At 40.4% G+C, this 18,724-nt stretch overlaps 1 protein-coding gene across 1 annotated transcript in view; it reads right to left on the bottom strand.

The window, feature by feature from the left end:
* Positions 1-329: 329 nt before the first annotated feature.
* The window catches only part of ppargc1b (peroxisome proliferator-activated receptor gamma, coactivator 1 beta), a 105,966-nt gene continuing 87,571 nt past the window's right edge, over positions 330-18,724 (bottom strand). The window contains exons 5-12 of the mRNA XM_053324340.1: positions 16,307-17,363; positions 15,673-15,718; positions 12,698-12,762; positions 10,691-11,342; positions 9,391-9,448; positions 8,862-8,980; positions 7,749-7,876; positions 330-7,198 (exon numbers count right to left, since the gene is read on the bottom strand). Of these exons, the coding sequence (XP_053180315.1) occupies positions 7,107-7,198; positions 7,749-7,876; positions 8,862-8,980; positions 9,391-9,448; positions 10,691-11,342; positions 12,698-12,762; positions 15,673-15,718; positions 16,307-17,363 (2,217 nt within the window). The 3' untranslated portion in view covers positions 330-7,106. The remainder of the gene's footprint in view (positions 7,199-7,748; positions 7,877-8,861; positions 8,981-9,390; positions 9,449-10,690; positions 11,343-12,697; positions 12,763-15,672; positions 15,719-16,306; positions 17,364-18,724) is intronic.

The raw sequence follows: 18,724 nt of genomic DNA, 5'->3' as shown, positions 1-18,724 counted from the left end.
TCCTCCATCCCCCTTTCTTCCCACCTTCCTCCATCCTTTCCTTCTTTCCTCCCTCCTTTCCTTCCTTCCCTCCTTTAGTAATCCAACCTTTTATCCAGGAAAGTGTCATTGAGATTAAACCTATGTGTGAATGTTAAAAAAAATCCAGTATATAAAACAGACAAAATTAAATCATAGTTGCCAGGAAATGTGATTTGTAAAGTCATAAATAAGTTCAGCTGGAATAATATAAGAAATCAGAGGTTACAACCTTCAAAATAATCTGTTTTTTTAATGTAATTTATTTTTCCTTGTTCAGAAATCACGACATTCACTCAAAGAAAGCTGTTCATTAGGATTTTATTTTTTGGAGGCAAATCAATGAATATAATGTACTTTATACAGTATATGAGGAGCACATCTCTACAGTTTCATAATGTAAACAATCTCTGAAGAGAAATGTATTCAGTTTAAAAGGAAGCCATAGTCTTCTGTTTTAAACTATTTACATGAATTAAAATATAATTTATAACATCAGATACTTCCGCTTCTATGAAACTAGATTTTAACAATTCAAAAATACTGAAATGCCTTTTGTCTCCACATTCTCAAGACATATGAAATCACACAAAACGGAGAAGAAAAGAAAAAAAGAAAAAAAAAACACCATTTAAAGACATCCAAACTAAGTGGCGCATAAATAAAAAAGAAACGCAAAATAAAACCAACATATGTAAAAATATAAAATCTCACTAGCAGTATTTACCTTTTTTGTTTTTACCAAAAACTACATTAAAAAAAGAAAAAAAAATCATGTGAATTTGATAGTCATTAGATGTAAATAGACAATACAATAAATCAATAGTAATGAAAAACAACAAAAACAATGTATGCCCTTTATGTCAAAATATTTTCTTCCACCAAAAAAAAAAAAACACTCACATTTAGCAGATTTTGACAGTTTGCAGTCCCTACTAAGTGCCTATTTGACATCACTGTTGCCATCAAGCTCGATAGTATACCCATTAGTTTCTGTGTATTGTACAAATGTTGAAATGTGACACATATTTTTCAGAGTTGTTTACTGTGGAAAAAAAACCATTTACAGATCAAACACAAAGGTGAGGAATCTGAGGCCAGAATCAAGCCCGTATTGCAAGCACTCCTGTCCTGGTAGGGGCTAATTTGATGGTGTAACTAGCTGACAGATACATTGTTTTTCTCAACTCAAGAAATGGTAAGTGACAAAAGAACAAAGAAGTGGGCCATGGCATCTGAAACATGACATCTAGAAAACTGAATCTGACGTAGCTGTCAAAAACGTCACTTTTTTTCACGAGCCACGATTTTTATTGTTGATGTTTTTGTGTATTTTTTTTTTTGGTCAACCTGCCTATCAAGTTTTAGGGTTTTCTTGCCATTTTCCATTTTTTTCTGAAATGAAGAGTGGGAAGAAAGGTATTGCATTCAGGCCAGGGTAATTCCCTTTGGAAGGTTTTTTTTTTTTAAACTTTTTTTTTTTATTTATTTGGATTTGTTGTCCTTCGACCTAGGACCTAGACCAAGCGGACAGCAGTATTATTAATGTTGAAATGTGTCAACGTGTTCTCAAAACACTGAAGAAAATGGTCAACATCAAAGTTTTCTATAAGAAAGTATATAATCATCTAGATATCTACACAAACACACAAATATATATTCATATATATGTATATACTTTTTTATAATATGGCTATTGAAAAAAGTTTTAATTACGTCAGTAATTATTTAATAATAAACCACATTGGATTGGAAAGGAGTTGAAACGGTAATAGTAAAAGCTAGTGGTAGCTTCGTTGTCCCCCCCGATTGATTGTTAAGGCTTGCCATGATGAAAAATGGGGGTGTTCTGATGTAATTAACCTCTGGAACAATTGAGGCACCCTCATAGGCACAGCTGCAGGCACTGTAGAAATCCTACCACATGCTCCACAGTCTCATAAGACTTCCTCAAATAAGCTTCTGAATTAGGGATTATATACAGTATGTCAAAACAGGATTCAGAGTCAAGCTGGACAAGAAATGGCTTTGCCCAATCTAAAACATTTTCATCGTCAGTAAGAAAAACAACCAGAATTTTTCCTTTCCTGTCCTCAATTTTGTACTTTATCTTTCACTATTTCAGTGTAAAACTACTTCCTGTCTCTGGTCACATCTGCTGCTTTTTTGTACAAGCAGTACATAATTAGCATTTTAGGGCAGCATACTCTTCACATATAATATACAATGTTTTTTGTCCAATCACGCTGCCTTCATGCTGTTTTTGTTTTTGCATCCTGTTTTTAGGGCTGCAAAATCTTGCAAACACAACTCCATCCTATCCTAATGATTCTCTTTTGGCATGAAGATGACGTAGAAGTGCAAGTGGTTGAAATTTCTACAGTGTCTACATTTGTATCTATTAGTTCAGAAATTATTTAACGGGGTCAAACCATTGACAACTTCCTTTCTTTTTTTCTTTTTTTCCTTTTCCTCCTTCCCACATTCCTTTACCAGAGTCATACATGTTTAGCTATTAGCGGTTACTGTAATACAAGTAAGTGTCCAATGCGACTCAGATTTGACCAAACCTGTGCACCATCAACATGTGGTAATAATAGAGTTACAACAGCTTCCTTTCAATTAGAGGAAATTATTGTGAAGGTATTTCACTACTTGGGACGTTACTTGTGCAAGAGTATATTAGTACAATTTATTTTGTATACATGTTATGTGTTTACGACACAACTGACCACATTCTTCCTGTAGTTTGTTTTTATGATTTTTTTTTGTGTTTTAACAGCAGTCTACATACAGTACAGTAGCCTATTGAATCTGCAGCTCAAAGATTGCCCGTGTTCTGGTTCAACAACCAACCATACACTATACATTATTACCTCAGTTTTTCTGGAAAGGCTGTCTTAAAAGATTATTATTATGTATTGCATCTCAAATTGCTTTTTCAAGAAAACAGAAAAAAAAAAATCATCAAAAAATATTTAGTCATTTCATAAACGGCAAAGAAATAGAACTTTCTAGTGTGATAGTCTAAAGGGATATCTGTCTTTTACAACAGTGTTGGACTTTGTGTGAAGTCATTTCAATGTAATTTTTCCCTTCATTTCCTCCCTGTACTGAACAAACATTAACTCACTGGAACAAAACCGACCTGACCTTCTCCTGTCTGATTAGCAATCGACTGTGACCCGCCACCTTTAAAAAAAAAAAACTAAAAAAAAAAAGAACAAAAAAACACACAATACATTTTATGTTTACAACGAGGCATAGTGCTATATACACATTATATATTCATATATTATAATATATTTTCTTTTTTTAATATGTAAACCAGCACATTCTCTCACTTTTTAGTAGTATACATACTAAGCACAAAATACTCATTCAGTTGTTTCGTGATTAGTTTGTTAAAATTTCTTTTTTTTAAATTTTTTTTTTGAATGTCGACACCTTGTTCCTCAATCAGTATGTATAGCACTAAATTGTTTTTGTTAGTTTTGGACATCAGTGAACCTGGAGGAGGTCGTCCTTCTAGGTCACTTTCCGTGTTTTTTTTTTTTTTGTTGTTTTTTTTTTTCCTTTTTAAACACTGAATAAGGCGCGTTTGTACTTAGTGTGCGTTCCTAATAAAGTCAAAGGAGAATCGAGTGATGTAAACATTCAATTTTTTGTGTGTTACCAAGGAGTTGATTAGATAGAGGAAAGGACAAGGAAGAGTTTTGGGAAAGGAGGGATTATGTGTTTTAAAAAGTGGGGGGAGTTTACCGGGGGTTTTGGGAAGACCTGGAAACAAGGCCTTGAACCCACAGAGAGACAGGAAGCGATAGAGTTAAAGATAGAGCTAGTCGGGCTACGTTTCATTTTCCTAGGCAAGGAAAGGTGAAGCAGTGAAATCAGGAGGTATGGTACGTCCCTGAATAAAAGATAACAAGGGGCAGGAGAGGAGAAGACTGGAAATCTTCCCCCCTCCCAGCACACTCAAGGACTAACCCACCACCCAAGTCAATGTTCAACCTCTCCCAACCCTTCCTCACCGACCCGCAAGCGTAAGCAGTGTCCGACTCAAACACGAGACAAAGACAAAACACGCAGATACACAAGGACACACTGTCGAGACTCTAAGAAACGGACACGCTAAAAACCGTTATGAGGCAAGCGAAGGAAAGAGAGAGAAGAGAAAGAGAGATTATTCCCCTCACAAGGGGTTTTGTGGTAGGAGTCATTGTATAAAAAAAAAACAAACGCAAACCCCCAAAAGTACTCATAACCAACCATCTGTTGGGGAAAACTCTCACACACAACGTTTCTGATAAAAACAGTGTATCCTCATAATTAAACAACAGTATAGGTCTTAAATTCACCCAGCAAAAAATAACCCATAGTTACGTTTATGCCATTTAGCCGCCACTTACGGATCCGAAGAACCGTAATCTGCCACTATCGAAAACTGTAACGAATCATAGTCACAAAATAATGATGTTTAATAATGTGACAGTACTGTGGTTAGGTTTAGGCACAAAAACCAGTAAGATTATGATTTGGGTTAAATTTATCACGTGATACATGGTGTGAGTTAAAGTTACTACTACCTCGTCGTCATGGTAACAGTTAACACCATAACATTATGTTTTTTTAAATAGCCAACAATGGTTTCCAACATGCCTCCTCTTTATAAAGGCAAAATCATCTTATCAAGTCACTTTATATCGATGTCAACTGCATCATTTTCTTGGGTTATAATTATTACGGCCACTAGATGGCGTAGCTATAGGTTGTTTTTTGCCGGCTTGAATTTTAGACGTGATTTTTTTAGACTGTCGTTTTTCTTGTGAGGATGGACTGGACAGAAAAAACAAGACAAAGAGTGCGGGACTTACAAAAGAGGAGGGGGAGAGCATCCAGTAAAAAGAGGAAATAAAAAGACAGGGAGAGCGGAGATGATAGATGTGAGGTAGAGATGCTCGGCTGATACAGTACCTCCCAGACAAGAAATTTGATTCTTGGCCGATTGCTCTTTTTAAGCTTCTTTCAAGCCCATCCCTCGCTCGTTCCCTGGCTGTGTTGTAGGTGGCGATTTGGTGCCACAGGATTGGCAGGCATGGAGGCTCTCTCCCTTTTCACGGTGGTGTTGTGCTACTGGCTGCATCAGGAACGTTAAATTAGGCTCCAACCGGACTGCGCTCCAAGCCAGAATCGGTCACATGCAGTCAGCTGGATGACTAAACAAGTCTACCTTCTTCTTTTTTCTTTTTTTTTTTAAAGCACCAAAAAGCTCCACAATCTTTGGGCAAGCAGAAATGGGGAAAACATGATTATTACATTCAGATTCTTGAATACATTCCATTTGAACCAACAGATTTGCCTACGTCTAGCTATGGCAATGTTGCATGACTGGATTACGGGGAGCAGATTGGTCTAATTGTCCTTTTTTCAAAGCCCAACATCAAGCAATAATGCCAAGTAAAAAAACTGACTTCTGGATGATTCAAATATTTTAAGATATATATTTACAGTTCTTTGCTAAGTAGTAACTGGTATATGAAAGAAGATTGGATTGGGATAGTCATGACAAACTGTGGATGTGTTGAGTTCATTCATGAACCAAGTATATGGTGTAAAAGTGCCAATGGCTACCATCTGCTTTTCCCCATTTCAGTCCTGCTTGCTGCGGTCCAAATGTAAACAGTAACTATTGCATTGGGTGTGGCATTCGAGGGGTGTCATCAGGCTGCAGCCTTTATGGGACACATGTTCAGTGGGACCCTATCAAATATACATCAAGACCCCAGTGGATGTGGAAAAAAATCTGTCTAGGATTAAAAATGTAGGTGCTAACTTTTTTATTTTAGGGGAAAAACTGATTTGGTAGTAGTTCCTAACATAATGGACAGACTGAACCTATGTTACTCCAACCCTAATTTTACCCCGTTTCTTAGCAACCAAACCCTTTGTAACATTAGCCTAAAATTTGTGAACTCACGTAATAGAAAGTTTGATGACTAGCTGAATAAATGGAAGTCAACGGTTATCTTCTTTTAGCTAATTTTAAAGCTAGTTTGTATGTGCAACATTCAAGAGAAGTGCTTTTCCAATAACCATTTTTTTAGTTCAAACTATTTTGGGGTGAAGTTTTTCCCAGATCCGAGTCGAGGTCTTTATGTATAACACGCCTACCAAACGAAGCCTGCAGCAGCCAGTAGCAGAAGCCAGAATAGTCGGCATGGCAGAGTTACAGATTAGAGAGGGGGGAAAGTGGAGGACAGCGGAGACATTTACCTCCTTACAGTGCATAGATCAAATCAAGGAAGCACTACAATTACAAAAAAGAAAAAAACATGATTTTTTTCTTCTTCATTTTAGATTTGTAAACTTTATCAGTCATCAAATGATTACGTTAAATGTTTTTTGTTATATTCTTTGTCCATAACACACACACAATAGATTTTTAAAATTTATAACATCCACAATTTTTCGCTAAAACAAAGCAGGTTTTTTTTTTTTTTTCTTTTTTCTGGTTATACAACCACACAACTTAATGGTGAACACAGCTTGCATGGTTCACCACCCGTGACCAGAAATAGGGAAGTTCTTTTATTTTTCTTCTTTTTTTTTACAAAACAAACGGAACAAAGAACACGCACACGCAGAGAAACACACCACGAGGACCAACGCAACGCAAGGATAGCAAGGATTTTGCTACAGATGTCTCTCACGCCCGCTCTTCCAAGGCGGGGCAGTGATGTCACCAACACAGACAGGAAGCAGCTTTTGTTGTTATTGTTGTTCAGCAGAGAACTGTATCACTATCGTTTGTAGTTGTTGTACCATTGCTGTTAAGTCCTATTTCCTCCATTGTCTCTTAACTCCTCCGGACTCCCAGTGGCTTCCTCGTTTTTAAGCAGTATCCTCCGGTGAAAGAAACTTAAAAAACAAGGTCCTTATCGTTACTTTATTCCAATGGTAAAAATGTAAACATCTTGCGAGGTTGCCTTGCATGGAGGTACTGAGAGGCCTGTCTGAGGGTAGAGCAGTGTTGTCGGAGGGGTGTTGCTGCAGTTTACTAAGGCTGGCCAGTCAGAGGTGCTGTGCTGTCAGCGGTGCAGGGACTTCTGAGCCTCCTTCAGCAGAGTGTCAAAGTCCAGTGCATCGTACTTGCTCTTGACAGGACCCGGACCTGCCTCATCTAAAAAGAAAAAAGGTTGTGTCAGTCTAAGTCAAATCTTTGAGTGGAAACATTGCTCAAACTTTCTCAAGGCAACTTAAAAACTTCAGATGTACTGTGCGTCAATCCAGTCAGGAGCCGAAATAAAGTCCTGTGGCACTTTGGCAAACCACAGTGTCAAGTTCAATGAATTGTGATGCCACAATTGCAAACCATTTTACAAATCTAATTTTAGTTACAGACAAAACCAGTTACCACCAGTGGCAGGCACTACCCAACCCACTAGCAGTCACAATGGATCAATCCTCAAGCTCTATCAACCTATAGAGAAAGTGGCTTTGTCAACCAGAAGTACAGTTTTTCTGACAGTGTAGTGATACTCTTGTAGGAGAAGTTTAAACCAGACTGTTTTTAGTACAAGGTGCAAAAACAGGCTAAAAGCAAACTTGCACAAAAAGTTTTTGCTGCCGCTTGGGGCTGCGAGACTAGCCTGTTGTATTTTTCATGAGGGGTAAGACTGATTTAATATTTGAGCCACCTATAACCTTGTCAGTGTGTGTGTGTTCATTACCAAGGTCTATGTAGCGTTTCCTTGTCAGCCTCCTTAGGCCCGCAGGTCCATTCTGGAAAACAGTTTCCCGTTCTCTCCAGTGTCTTTGAACCCCCCCCTGGCGAATCTTTATCACCCCGCAACGCTCCCTGTAACCAGACAAGAAAACAGTCACAAGCATTAGTTTAATGACACTTTGCTTTTGTGGAGATAGAAAAAGGGTATACACTGATATCAGCGCTGCAGAGATGGAGAATGCTAAACCAATCATATGCATTCCTTGTGATAGAATAATTGGACTGGTTCAATACACAGACACAATGGAAGAAATGAAGCCACTTATTTGATCTGCCTCTGGACTGATGTCTGATTTGTATTTACAAGAGCAAAAATAAGTGACAAATTAGGACAAAGCCAATATGATCTCAACATCAAAATCCACCTCACACTCTAAATGTTTGGGTTTGTCTGCAACAACAGAAAAAGGACACCCTTATTAAAAATTGGCTTTTTTACATTCATATTTAATTAGTCCCCATGAGCAAATTTGTCCTTTTTGTATCGTGCTCATCCTAACTATTTACAAGCAGTGGCCAGCAACAGTGCAAAGCCCAGGGCCAACTCCAGTTATTAGTCCAGTGCCTTTGTCAAGGGCAATAGAAAGAGTATTTTTTCTTGTTGCGGTGTATGGAAAGGAGAGCACCTGGAGGAACCAGACAGAAGGGTTTTTGGGACTGCTGTCAGGGTTAGGTGCCTCATTGGTTTGCAGAATTGGAAATAGTTACCATTTCCATGATAGTTTTAAAAAGTAAAGATTTCACAAATACTGTTTCCCACAGGTTGCCGTGTTACTCTAGAGGGAATTAGACAGACAGACACTTCTGATGACTTGCTATTCACATTTCATTTGCCAATCCCAGTAATTCATTTCAGCCACAAATGACTCAATCCTGTACAAACTAATGACACTGAAACATTATCGGACTACAATACTTCCATCTGAAGATATTGGCTGTATTTTAAACTGCCTGTGCAACTTCCACATACTGAACCTCAGTCAGCCTATCTAAAAAAAAAAAAAAAAAAGTTCCACTATGTCCTCTCTTCAGAGGAATCCAGATGGGGGACACTTACTCATTGCAGATGATGACTTTGCAGTCCTCTGCTTTGCCGAAAACCTGGAAGCGTTTCCTCAGCATGTTCTGGGTCACACTGGTTGGCAGGTTGTGGATGTAAAACACCTGGCAGTTGTCCTAGCAACAGGGAAACCATGGCAACAGTCAGGACAAAGGACAATACAGAATACAGATTGACGTGGGAACTGAAGCAGGCAGGCTGAGTGTAGGGCGGCATCCTGAGGCTCAACACTTCAGATGCCCCACTGTTCATTTACATGCAGTCTATTAGTTTGATTTTGCTGCAATATACACCTGAAGATACAGAATGCCTCATCAGGTTAGGTATGGGTGTTTGCATGTCCAAAATGATGTATCAAAGACATCCTTGGAGGTTTTGGTGCATAATCAATTTGTCCTAGGTGTGTTTTTATAGCCAAGGCCATAGGTGGGCTAAGGGAAGTTGGGGTTGGGTCTTCAAAAAAGTTTCTTTAATTCAATCATACTGCAGTATGAAAAAGATTGTAGAGCTTGAATGTTCTCTGTACCTCGTCAGACTTGGCTTTGTTCCTCTGCTTGTCGTCAGGACCGATCTCCGAGTTCTCACTAAAGGAGGGCGAGAGAGGAAGGAAGGGAGGAAGGGAGAGAGAGAGAGAGAGAGGTGAGATAAGAACGGTAAGTGAGATAAGGACGGACACAAGGTGAAACTGAAATGTCAGACATGAGGAAACAGGTGAACTGCGGCAAAAAAAGGGAGACATTCTCCCTCCGACTGCAGTAGTGCTACGCTCTGTTCACCATCCTCTCCTCTTCCCTCTGTATCATTAGCGTTCGTGGGCAGAAATGATATGACTGCTGACCTTATTCTATTTGAGACAGTCCAGAGTCATAGAAAAAGAAAAGAACCTAGAAAAAATCTGAACTTCAGTTGAATTTTTTAGAGAACAATACAGTACACACTTAATTAGCTGCGTCACTGCAATGTAACAAAAGGGGAAAAAATAGGGCAAAATTCAATTTTCTTGCCGCAACATGCAGCCAGGTGGGCGGAGACAGTGCTTTGACTTATGGTTTGTTGTGTCATTCACTTTTAGGAATAGAGTTTATCAGCATTTAACCTCAAACCTGGTCTTTGTTATTTTGGCACCTTGTGATTAGGGTTGGGCGATATAACGAAATGTGTTCCGAGACAGTATACATTTGTCAAGGTCCATCAGAGATTTTGCTGTAGTGTTTATAATAGCTAATAACACAATGTAAAATTACAAACACTATATGTGTATTATATTATATATATATATATATTATATATTATAAAAGATATTACCCATCCTTTACTTGTTCAACAACTTATTACCACAGATTTTACTCAGTTTTATAATGATGGTCAGTAGGCCTCATTTAAATAAAATTATACCTAATTTTAAAGTTGACACCTGTTGTCCTCCTGGATTAAAATTAATCCATGGACAAAATTGACCCGAGGACAACAGGTGGGCTAAAGAGTCATACCTGCATGTAAAATCCCTTCAATTATACAGAAAGGATGCTTCATTTGGACTTTCTCACTTGGGCCCCTTTTATTCTCATACTATGTTCTTCTCTCGTCTCCCTCCCTTTTCCACATTCTTGTTTTTCTCTTTGTCTCGAGGCTTTTTTATTAAGAGATCCCGCGTTATAGCCATGATAAAGATCAGTCATTAATCCGTATTTCGCTTTCTTTTTTTCTTTTTTTTACACTGAACCAAACAACAAAGGGGGCATCTATCTGATACTTCCTTCTCTACATTGTTAGGAAGATATGTGAAGATGTGGGTCAAGGAGATTAGACTGTCTCTTCTGTCTCACCTGGAGTCCGTCTTGCTGGAGGGGGAGTCGGGACACAGGTGGAGGATGGGCGAGGGTGAGCGAGACGCTGACGAACGCTCCGCCTCTTCCTCTGAGACTGGTGGTGTGGCAGCCACCAACTGGCAGTTGGACAGCGGCAATGATGGGATCAAAATTGTCGCTGTCTGCTGCTTGGGTTCGGCGACGTCTGACATCACCAGCCTCTCCCCGTTCTCTTTCCCATTTTCATCCGCCGATACCTGATCATCGGCTACTTTGGGTGGCGGGCTGCTAACACCGTCGCTCCCTCCCTGCGCCTGCAACATGGCGCCTAGCATAGCGGCGCTACGCTTGCGACTCTCGCCGAGGCTCAGTACGCAGTAGTCATGGTCGCCGAAGTTGCGGTGTGTGTCACTGTCACCGGCCTGGCCCATGCGCCGTAGTTGGGCATACAGCTCCGTCTGCTCGGGAAGCTTCCGCTGGTGGTGGGTGCGGCTGAGCCAGGAGGAGCCTTTGGTGGCAGTGTTGGTGTTGGTGTTTGAGGCAGCGTGGACACACTCGCTGCCTCCACCATCGCCACCGCCTGCTCCTCCACCACCTTTTCCTCCCTCTGCTGGCTTGAAGAGCTCATCCTCCACTGGTTTGTGAGGCGGGGTGGTGGGAGGAGTGAGACCTGAGGAGGGGGAGAAGGAGAGATACGCAAATGATCAGAACATAAACTCCCAAACTGCTTTGAATTGTTACTTCAGCCCCTCATTCTGCTGTTTTATGTCTCCTGTGTTCAAATCCGTTTTGCATTCAGTGTTTCCCTATCTGCAGAGGCAAATTTCCTTTTTAATGATAATATAATTGAAGCTGAAGTGTTGTCAGCCATGAGTCAGCAGCTCCAGGAGCTCACTGTCTAACTCATAATTTCTGCACCATTTCAAGTCCTTATTTTTGGAAACCATAATTGCTTCATTTGACTTGATAATCAAATTGCCATGTCACTTCAACAACTTACAGTATAGGAGAGAAAAAAGTAGAGTGAAGAAACTTATAGAAAATATAGCTTCCGGCATTTAAAGATCAGAACAACAACTTCTGAAAGCACTTCTAGACTGGTGTAAGAAACTTTCCTGATTAAAAACTTCACATTACACAGCAAAAAAACCCAAAAACAATCCAAACATTGTATTACGCAATCCGAGTGGCGCCTGGTCATGCAGATATTTTTGCTGTTTTGTATCAAGGTTTGGAGATACCTGCTTCCAAACTCCTGCTGTTAACTCAAAACAGTGAGTGTAACAGTTTGTGCTGACATTTTTATTCATTTATTTATTTATTTGGAAAAGATTAACTTTAATGAGAGTCGTTCATTCATAATAACAGGGCATTGTTTCCAAAAAAGCTGTTTTGCAATGCTTTGAGCACCACAATCAAAATGCTATTATCCTTAAGGTGGCATCAGAGAAATCTAAAAAGCAGATAATTCAAATAAGCAAATAAGATTAAAAGTCTCTGCATGGCTGGATACCACTGGGGATAAGTGGAAATGTATATGAACTAACTCTTTAAAATGATATATTTGTATACTAGTTATGGCCTTGTTTTCAGCAATAGCCACTCAATGTAATTATATTCTAATTAAGTCTCTATGTAGTAGTTTTGAGTCTATCATTAACAGGCAGGATTCAGATTGCCTTTAAATGCACAGGGAGTTTCAGCTGTTTTAAGTTACTGCTAATGTGTCTCACTGCTGCTGCTTCACATTAAAAAGGTGCCAAACACGGAGAGCTTTTATTGTGAAGGTAGCCACAGGAAACTTTATGTATTTGTCACTAAAGTTAGTGTTGACAGCTATAGCTCAACAAAAAATATATGTCTGCAAAACACTGCTATAAAGGCTTTTTCAGTATCTGATATTAAAACACTGCTACCTGTTACTGCTTATCCCCCATCTCTTATGACTGTAGCTTTAAAAGCGGCAACCAGCTGACATCAGCGTAGATCCAAACAAACAAATGAGTAGACGTGAGATGTGTTTACCTGCTGTTCCACACAGATCCACACTGAGCGTCTGCTCAAAAGGCTTGGTGCTGTACTGGGACTCTCTTTTGGTGGAGAAACAAACACACACATGAAAAGAATAGAGAGAGATGAATTAAAGACTGCTGTGTCATGCTGGAATCTGTTGCAGGTTTCAAACATTCAAGCCAACAGGAATCTAATAAGAGCCTTAAAAGGCTCTCAGCAGAAGCTCTTTATTTTCTTTTCCTTTTTTTTTTCTAAAATAAAAATTGCACCGTTTCAGCTGATGTCTGCTGAATTTGAATTATGTTTCTCCCTGTAAATGCTACTGGCATTTCTCGGCTCTCCTCATTTCTTATCACAACAACCATATGTACTCCGCTGTCCTCTCCCCTATTCTTCCTCTGCTTTCTATTTCTGGCTGTCTGTTTCTGTTTCTCCAGTTGCCATGAAAGGCAGGAGCGGTGCCGAGTGGATTGGCTTCAGGCGGGATATTACTTACCCTCCACATAGAACAGGGGAATAAAATTAAAAAAAAAACAAACAAACAAAAAAAAATCTACTTTTTTTTTTTGGAGCACTTCATAAAACAGATTCATTTAAAAGATGGACTGAAGCCAGGGGTTTATACAGGAGAGAAGCATTCAGATTTGTGACTGGTTGGGGGCTGGAGAGGTTCCAGCGTTGGAGGCTGGATGGATGGGTGGGGAGGTTAATTTGGAAAAGTAAGAGCAGGGAGGGCGCTCTGTCTGGCACAGATTAAAATCTTTGTAAGCCAACCAGGGGTCCTGATTCATTAAGGATCTTGGGGGAAAAAATCTCCTGAATTTGGATCTAGTTTATCTCATTACAAGTTCAGAGTAGAATACAGTCTTATGAGATTATACATGACTGCAAACCATGCTTACAGATATGCATTAAAAATGGATCTAAGCCCTCTTCTTGGAACGTTAAATCATCTGTATATCATTTTTTTCATATTCTTACTCACTTTTTAATTGACCCATGTTGATTTGAGTTTTGAGAACAGATCTAGATGTTCTTGTGAGCTTCTGGTAAGCTTAATATAAATATGTAAATTCATATTGCGTAATCAATCAAGTGTTTGTTTCAGAGGCTTTTCCATCCTGCCAACATGAAATTCCCCAAAGCCAAAAAGATTTATTACTTAATTTATGACATTACGGACTACTGCTAGATTTTGGAGTGTGGGATTATATAACCGAGACAATGAAACACAAATACCTAAATAGGATCAAATCAATTAGCGCTGAATTTTTCCATATTACAGCAAAAGGTGATTAACTCATTAATTTGCATGTTTACAGGCATTAGATTAGTATAGCTGGAACAATCCTCTGCTCCTAATGGAATCCGTCTCTCGTTCAGTACTCATAAATAAACTATTCTTATGATTAATGCATTTCCTCAGCAGTATGGAGCAATAACTCCCACTGACTCTATTTTGAAGTAAACATCAGGCTTTTAAGTGGGCAAACTCATTCTAATAATGATAATATGATAATAATAATAATAATAATAATGTGCAGTAAAATTAGTTAAATCTTAAATTGAAAAGGTATTTGCCTGAGTTTTCTTAATTTGTGCATTTAGCCAGCTCATTATTAATCTGGTATAAGTGCATGTCTCTGTACTGCAAGGTAGAGTGGGTAAGGGTCTCATGTGAAACGGGTACACAGAGAATTGGATGACAGCTCATTTCGGTTAATGTGGCAAAGTGCAGTGTAGCTAACAGAGTCGTTGTAATGAAGGAATCAGCAGCAAATGTAGTAAAGTTAAAAGTTACTGGTCCAAAAAAGTAAAGGTACAGTTTTAACCTTCCTGTCGTCCTCCTGGGTCCTTCCTTCCTCCCTTCCTCCCTTCCTTCTTTCCTTCCTTCCTTCATTCTTTCCTCCCTCCCTCTTTATTTCCATCCTTCCTTCCTTCTTTCCCCCCTCCCTCCTACCTTCTTTCCTCCATCCTACCTTCCTTCCTTCTTTCCTCCCTCCCTCCTTCTCTCTATCTTTCCTCCCCCCTACCTTCCTTCCTTCCTAACCTTCCTCCATCCTACCATCCTGCCTTCCTTCCTCCCTCCCTCCTCCTTCTTCTTTCCTTCCTTCCTTAAGAAAGACCATGAAAAGGTAGCGTTTCCTAACTCTTTTACTGGATTTATATGCACTATATAAGCCATCAAAGATAAAGCTCATACTTTTTTCTTTTTTTTTTTATCAGATCCAATAATGCAACCCAAACTTCTGTTCTCTTCTGTAAAGTTTTCAAACTGGTTGAACATGTGATTTTAATTTTTTCTATAATTTAATCATAAGCAGGTGGTGTTTAATATGTGCACCTGTTGTCTGGCATTGGTTATGAAGAACAAATATTCAGCTCTGTGAATTTTAAGTAGCAATTTAAATGAAGGCCCAGCTGTAACTTTTCATTATGATAAAGTCATGTTTTCTAATGCAGGATTTCCCATGAGGCATCTACTGTACTGTACACCTGTCAGCACTGCAGCGGCATATTTTAACCTCAAATCTGGGGAATGGTGGTTTTAGCTATAGCTCATAATTGTTCACAAGGACATGTTCTAGTGAGAGTAATCAATAATTTCCTTTTAATGAGTATGTTTGTGATTATATTTGCTAAGTTAAGTATACCACATGTTGTAGCTTGTAAGACCAGATGTAGTTCTGCTTGTTCTGCTCTTAACTGTAAGTTCAGTGAAATATTGATGCACTCTGTCTCAGTTTTTAAGAAGAACTGTTTGGTTAAAAGTACATTTAGCTTCTTAGGCAGCTGTTTTTTTACATTATAAAACAACTGAAACAGCTGTATGAGCATCAGGAAAAAAGCCATCCACAAAAGAATGCTTCCACATTGCTTAGCATTAAGTACTCGTTGACTTCAGGCTTAGGTTCTGCATGAAAAATTGAGCACTTCTACTACTGTATGATGGAAATATAGCAAGTACTTTATCTAGAGATGCTCACCCTGTGGACTTGGGATTCAGAGGCAGGCAGAGGCAGGCTCGCTTTTCTGCAATCAGAAATAAAGAAAGCCAGTCACGCACATGCATTCAATTACATACATGCCAAGAAAATGTGTCTGATTCTACTGAAAATGATGGTGTTTGCCTATTTGTCTGTATCTCAGGCTACATTCACAATGCAGCTGGATGGCTCAACTCTGATATTTTCCCATCTCATGTTACTCAAATCTCAATAATCAACGTGATCGACAGTCAGATTTGAAGTCACATTTCTTTCCAGCTCGTGTTTGGAGCACATGGATTATGTTTTAAATGTAAAACTGAGACATGACACTCGCAGTATATGTGACTTGTATTACAACACTCAACTCTCCAAGGACTTTAAGTAAATCCTTCATCATTCACTTGTCACTATTTGTCATCCTTTCAGCGCTACAGCTCGAACAGAGGATGAGAAAAAATTGAAAGATAGCCCAAAAAAATGGGATAAACTCACATTTTGGGAGATTTGTTATTATTCTCAGTCAGTTAATATAAGATGGATTACAGTTTGAGTCATCCAAGTAAAATATATTATAAGCAGCTACACAATAGTGAACATAAAAGGCGATAGTGTGAATTAGCCTCTGTCTCACCGCTGTGGCAGCAGGGTTTGGTCGGCTCCGTTGTTCCAGCGCTGCAGTCGCCCGTCGTCGGCTGCTCTGGCTGCGTCTCTGTCGTAGTTCCCCCTCCGGCCTGGGTTGGCAAGAGTTTGAATCCCGCTCGTCCCTCCTCTCTCTCCTCCTTGTCCCTCCCCTCGCCTTCCCTCGCCCGTCCAGGCCGCTGCCTCTTGGCGAATCGGCTGGGGAAGGAGGCCAGACGTCGGGAGCGCCGAACGGAGAAGGAGCCGCCGTCCTCTGCGATCTCCTCGAGGCTTTGCACAGCCTCGGAGGAGTAGTTTCTCCTCTCTGGGGAGGAAGAGTCTTTACGTAGCTCAGGTTTGGGGTTGTTGGAGGTGGGGGATTGGGCTCGGGCTGATTTACCCAGGGCAGAGGAAATATATACTCCTCCTCTGTTGGGGCTGTGGGAGTGGGAGTAGGGTGGGCTGTGCAGTCTGTAAGGCTTGCTCACATCGTACGAGCTGCTCTGCTGCAGGAGCTCACGGAGGAGGGAGTTGGCCTTCATCTCCCTCCGCCTAGCGAAGGGGAGCCTCCTGGGGGCGCTGTTGCCTGTCCCAGTCAAACCCCCACTGGTCCCAGGAGCGGCCACCAAGACGACTCTGCTGTGAGAGTTTGTGGCGGCCGGGCGCGAGGCCTCGGGTCGAGCCCGCGGCCTCGAGAGGTCACGCTCTTTCCGCTCCCAGCCCTGCTGCTTGCGCGTGGGCAGGCAGTAGGTATGCATGTACTTGATCAGCTCCACCACTGAGTGTAGTTCTTTCTCCGAGCTGAACTGAGGCTTAGCCGGTTCAGGGGCCGCAACCGCCACTCCCTCCACCTCGCTGCTGGAAGATTCCTCCTCCTCTTCCTCGCCTTCCTCCTCTTCGTCCTCCTCTGACTCGCTGTCCTCGTCTTCTTCTTCCTCTTCGTCCTCCTCTGTGTCGGGGGCAGCGGTGTCCTCTGTGTCCTGGGCGGTGGTGAGGTGGCGATGGAGCTCAGTGCACAGGCGGCCCGCCGGACGCACCGCTCGGGGCTTCCGCTCCTGAGGGAGGTCACTCTGATGGAGGAGACACACAAACATACGTATAAACACCCTCAAACATTTAGGATACAGTCTGAAAATGTGTCTGTTGCTACATTGTTTTATTAAATGTCCAGATTTTATTGAAAAATAAAAATGAAACTGACACAATTAGGATCTTCATGTACTTGCTTGTGAGCATTTTTATCCCCCACTTTCTCTTAATGATTGTGTGGTTAATCTTGATTATTTTATTTTTTTTACACATCTAAGAATGCCTTTTAACCCGACACAAAATGCTACATTCAGGTCCATCTAAGCTTCTAACATTAGTCATCGATAAAAAATGGAAACTTTAAAAAAAGCCCTCTTTCTCTGACTTTGAAGAACTGACACTAAAACCTAACATTTACTATTGATGTTTCAGATTAAACATTTGTCATTTACCAACCAACATCCATTGTGGTTTCACGGCAACAATAAAAATGAACCATCCAAAAGTAAAAATCAGACCCATGACGACAAGGGTGTATCTTCAATTTCCTGCCCCTGGATACACGAGCATGAGCTCTAACACACGACAGTAAATTTTACTTCCGACTTTGTGAGGGATGATCCAGTGAGCAGCTGCAATGAAATGGCTGATTCCATATTACTCATACAGAGAGGAAGAGAGCGAGAGACACACTATGATTCACTGTTGCCCTCTTGCCCTGTCTGTCAATACTCACGCCATCTGCCACAGCAAAGCCACGCTACTCTAAAACCAACGCTCACACACACATACACACATACACACACACTAACACACACTGCCAGTCACAGCACGGTTACAGGCTTGGCTTATCCCCACGCTGCACCCTGCGAGTATTTTGTACCCTCCTGGCTTAAGCCAGAGCAAAAAGGCTGTGTGAAGACTCACCAAGTTTTATGTTTGTACAAGATAAATGACTGGTGTTGTAATCAATGACCACTTGAAGCACAATGCTAGCAGCTATCCAATTACTGCTAAGTCATACAGCAGTAGCCATTGTAAATGTCCTCTCTTCCCCAACACCACATCTATCACGCGCAGCAGCCGAAGGTCCCCGCAAGCTTGAAGGCCTGTAGAGTTTTTAGCCTAAAATGAGATATCTATCATTCGGAAAGTATAAACTGTTGTTGTCGTTCCAGCTGGGCTACTGCTGGCTGGACTTTGAGAAGGTTTTGTCATTTTTTCCCTGTATCTCTGAACGCTGTATAATAAGAACACAAGACCTGTCAGAAAGCTTTAGCCAGTGGTAAATTGCTTTGTTTACATTTCAGCACAGTTGGTTAGCATTTCAATGATAATTTCTGGTTGACAGGGTGGGAAATAAACCCTATTTTATAGGTGCTATTGGTGGGATTTATATTCT

The sequence above is a fragment of the Scomber japonicus genome, chromosome 8, assembly GCF_027409825.1.
Source record: "Scomber japonicus isolate fScoJap1 chromosome 8, fScoJap1.pri, whole genome shotgun sequence".
NCBI classification, from domain to species: Eukaryota; Metazoa; Chordata; class Actinopteri; order Scombriformes; family Scombridae; genus Scomber; species Scomber japonicus.
This window is presented reverse-complemented; position numbering and strand designations above follow the sequence as displayed.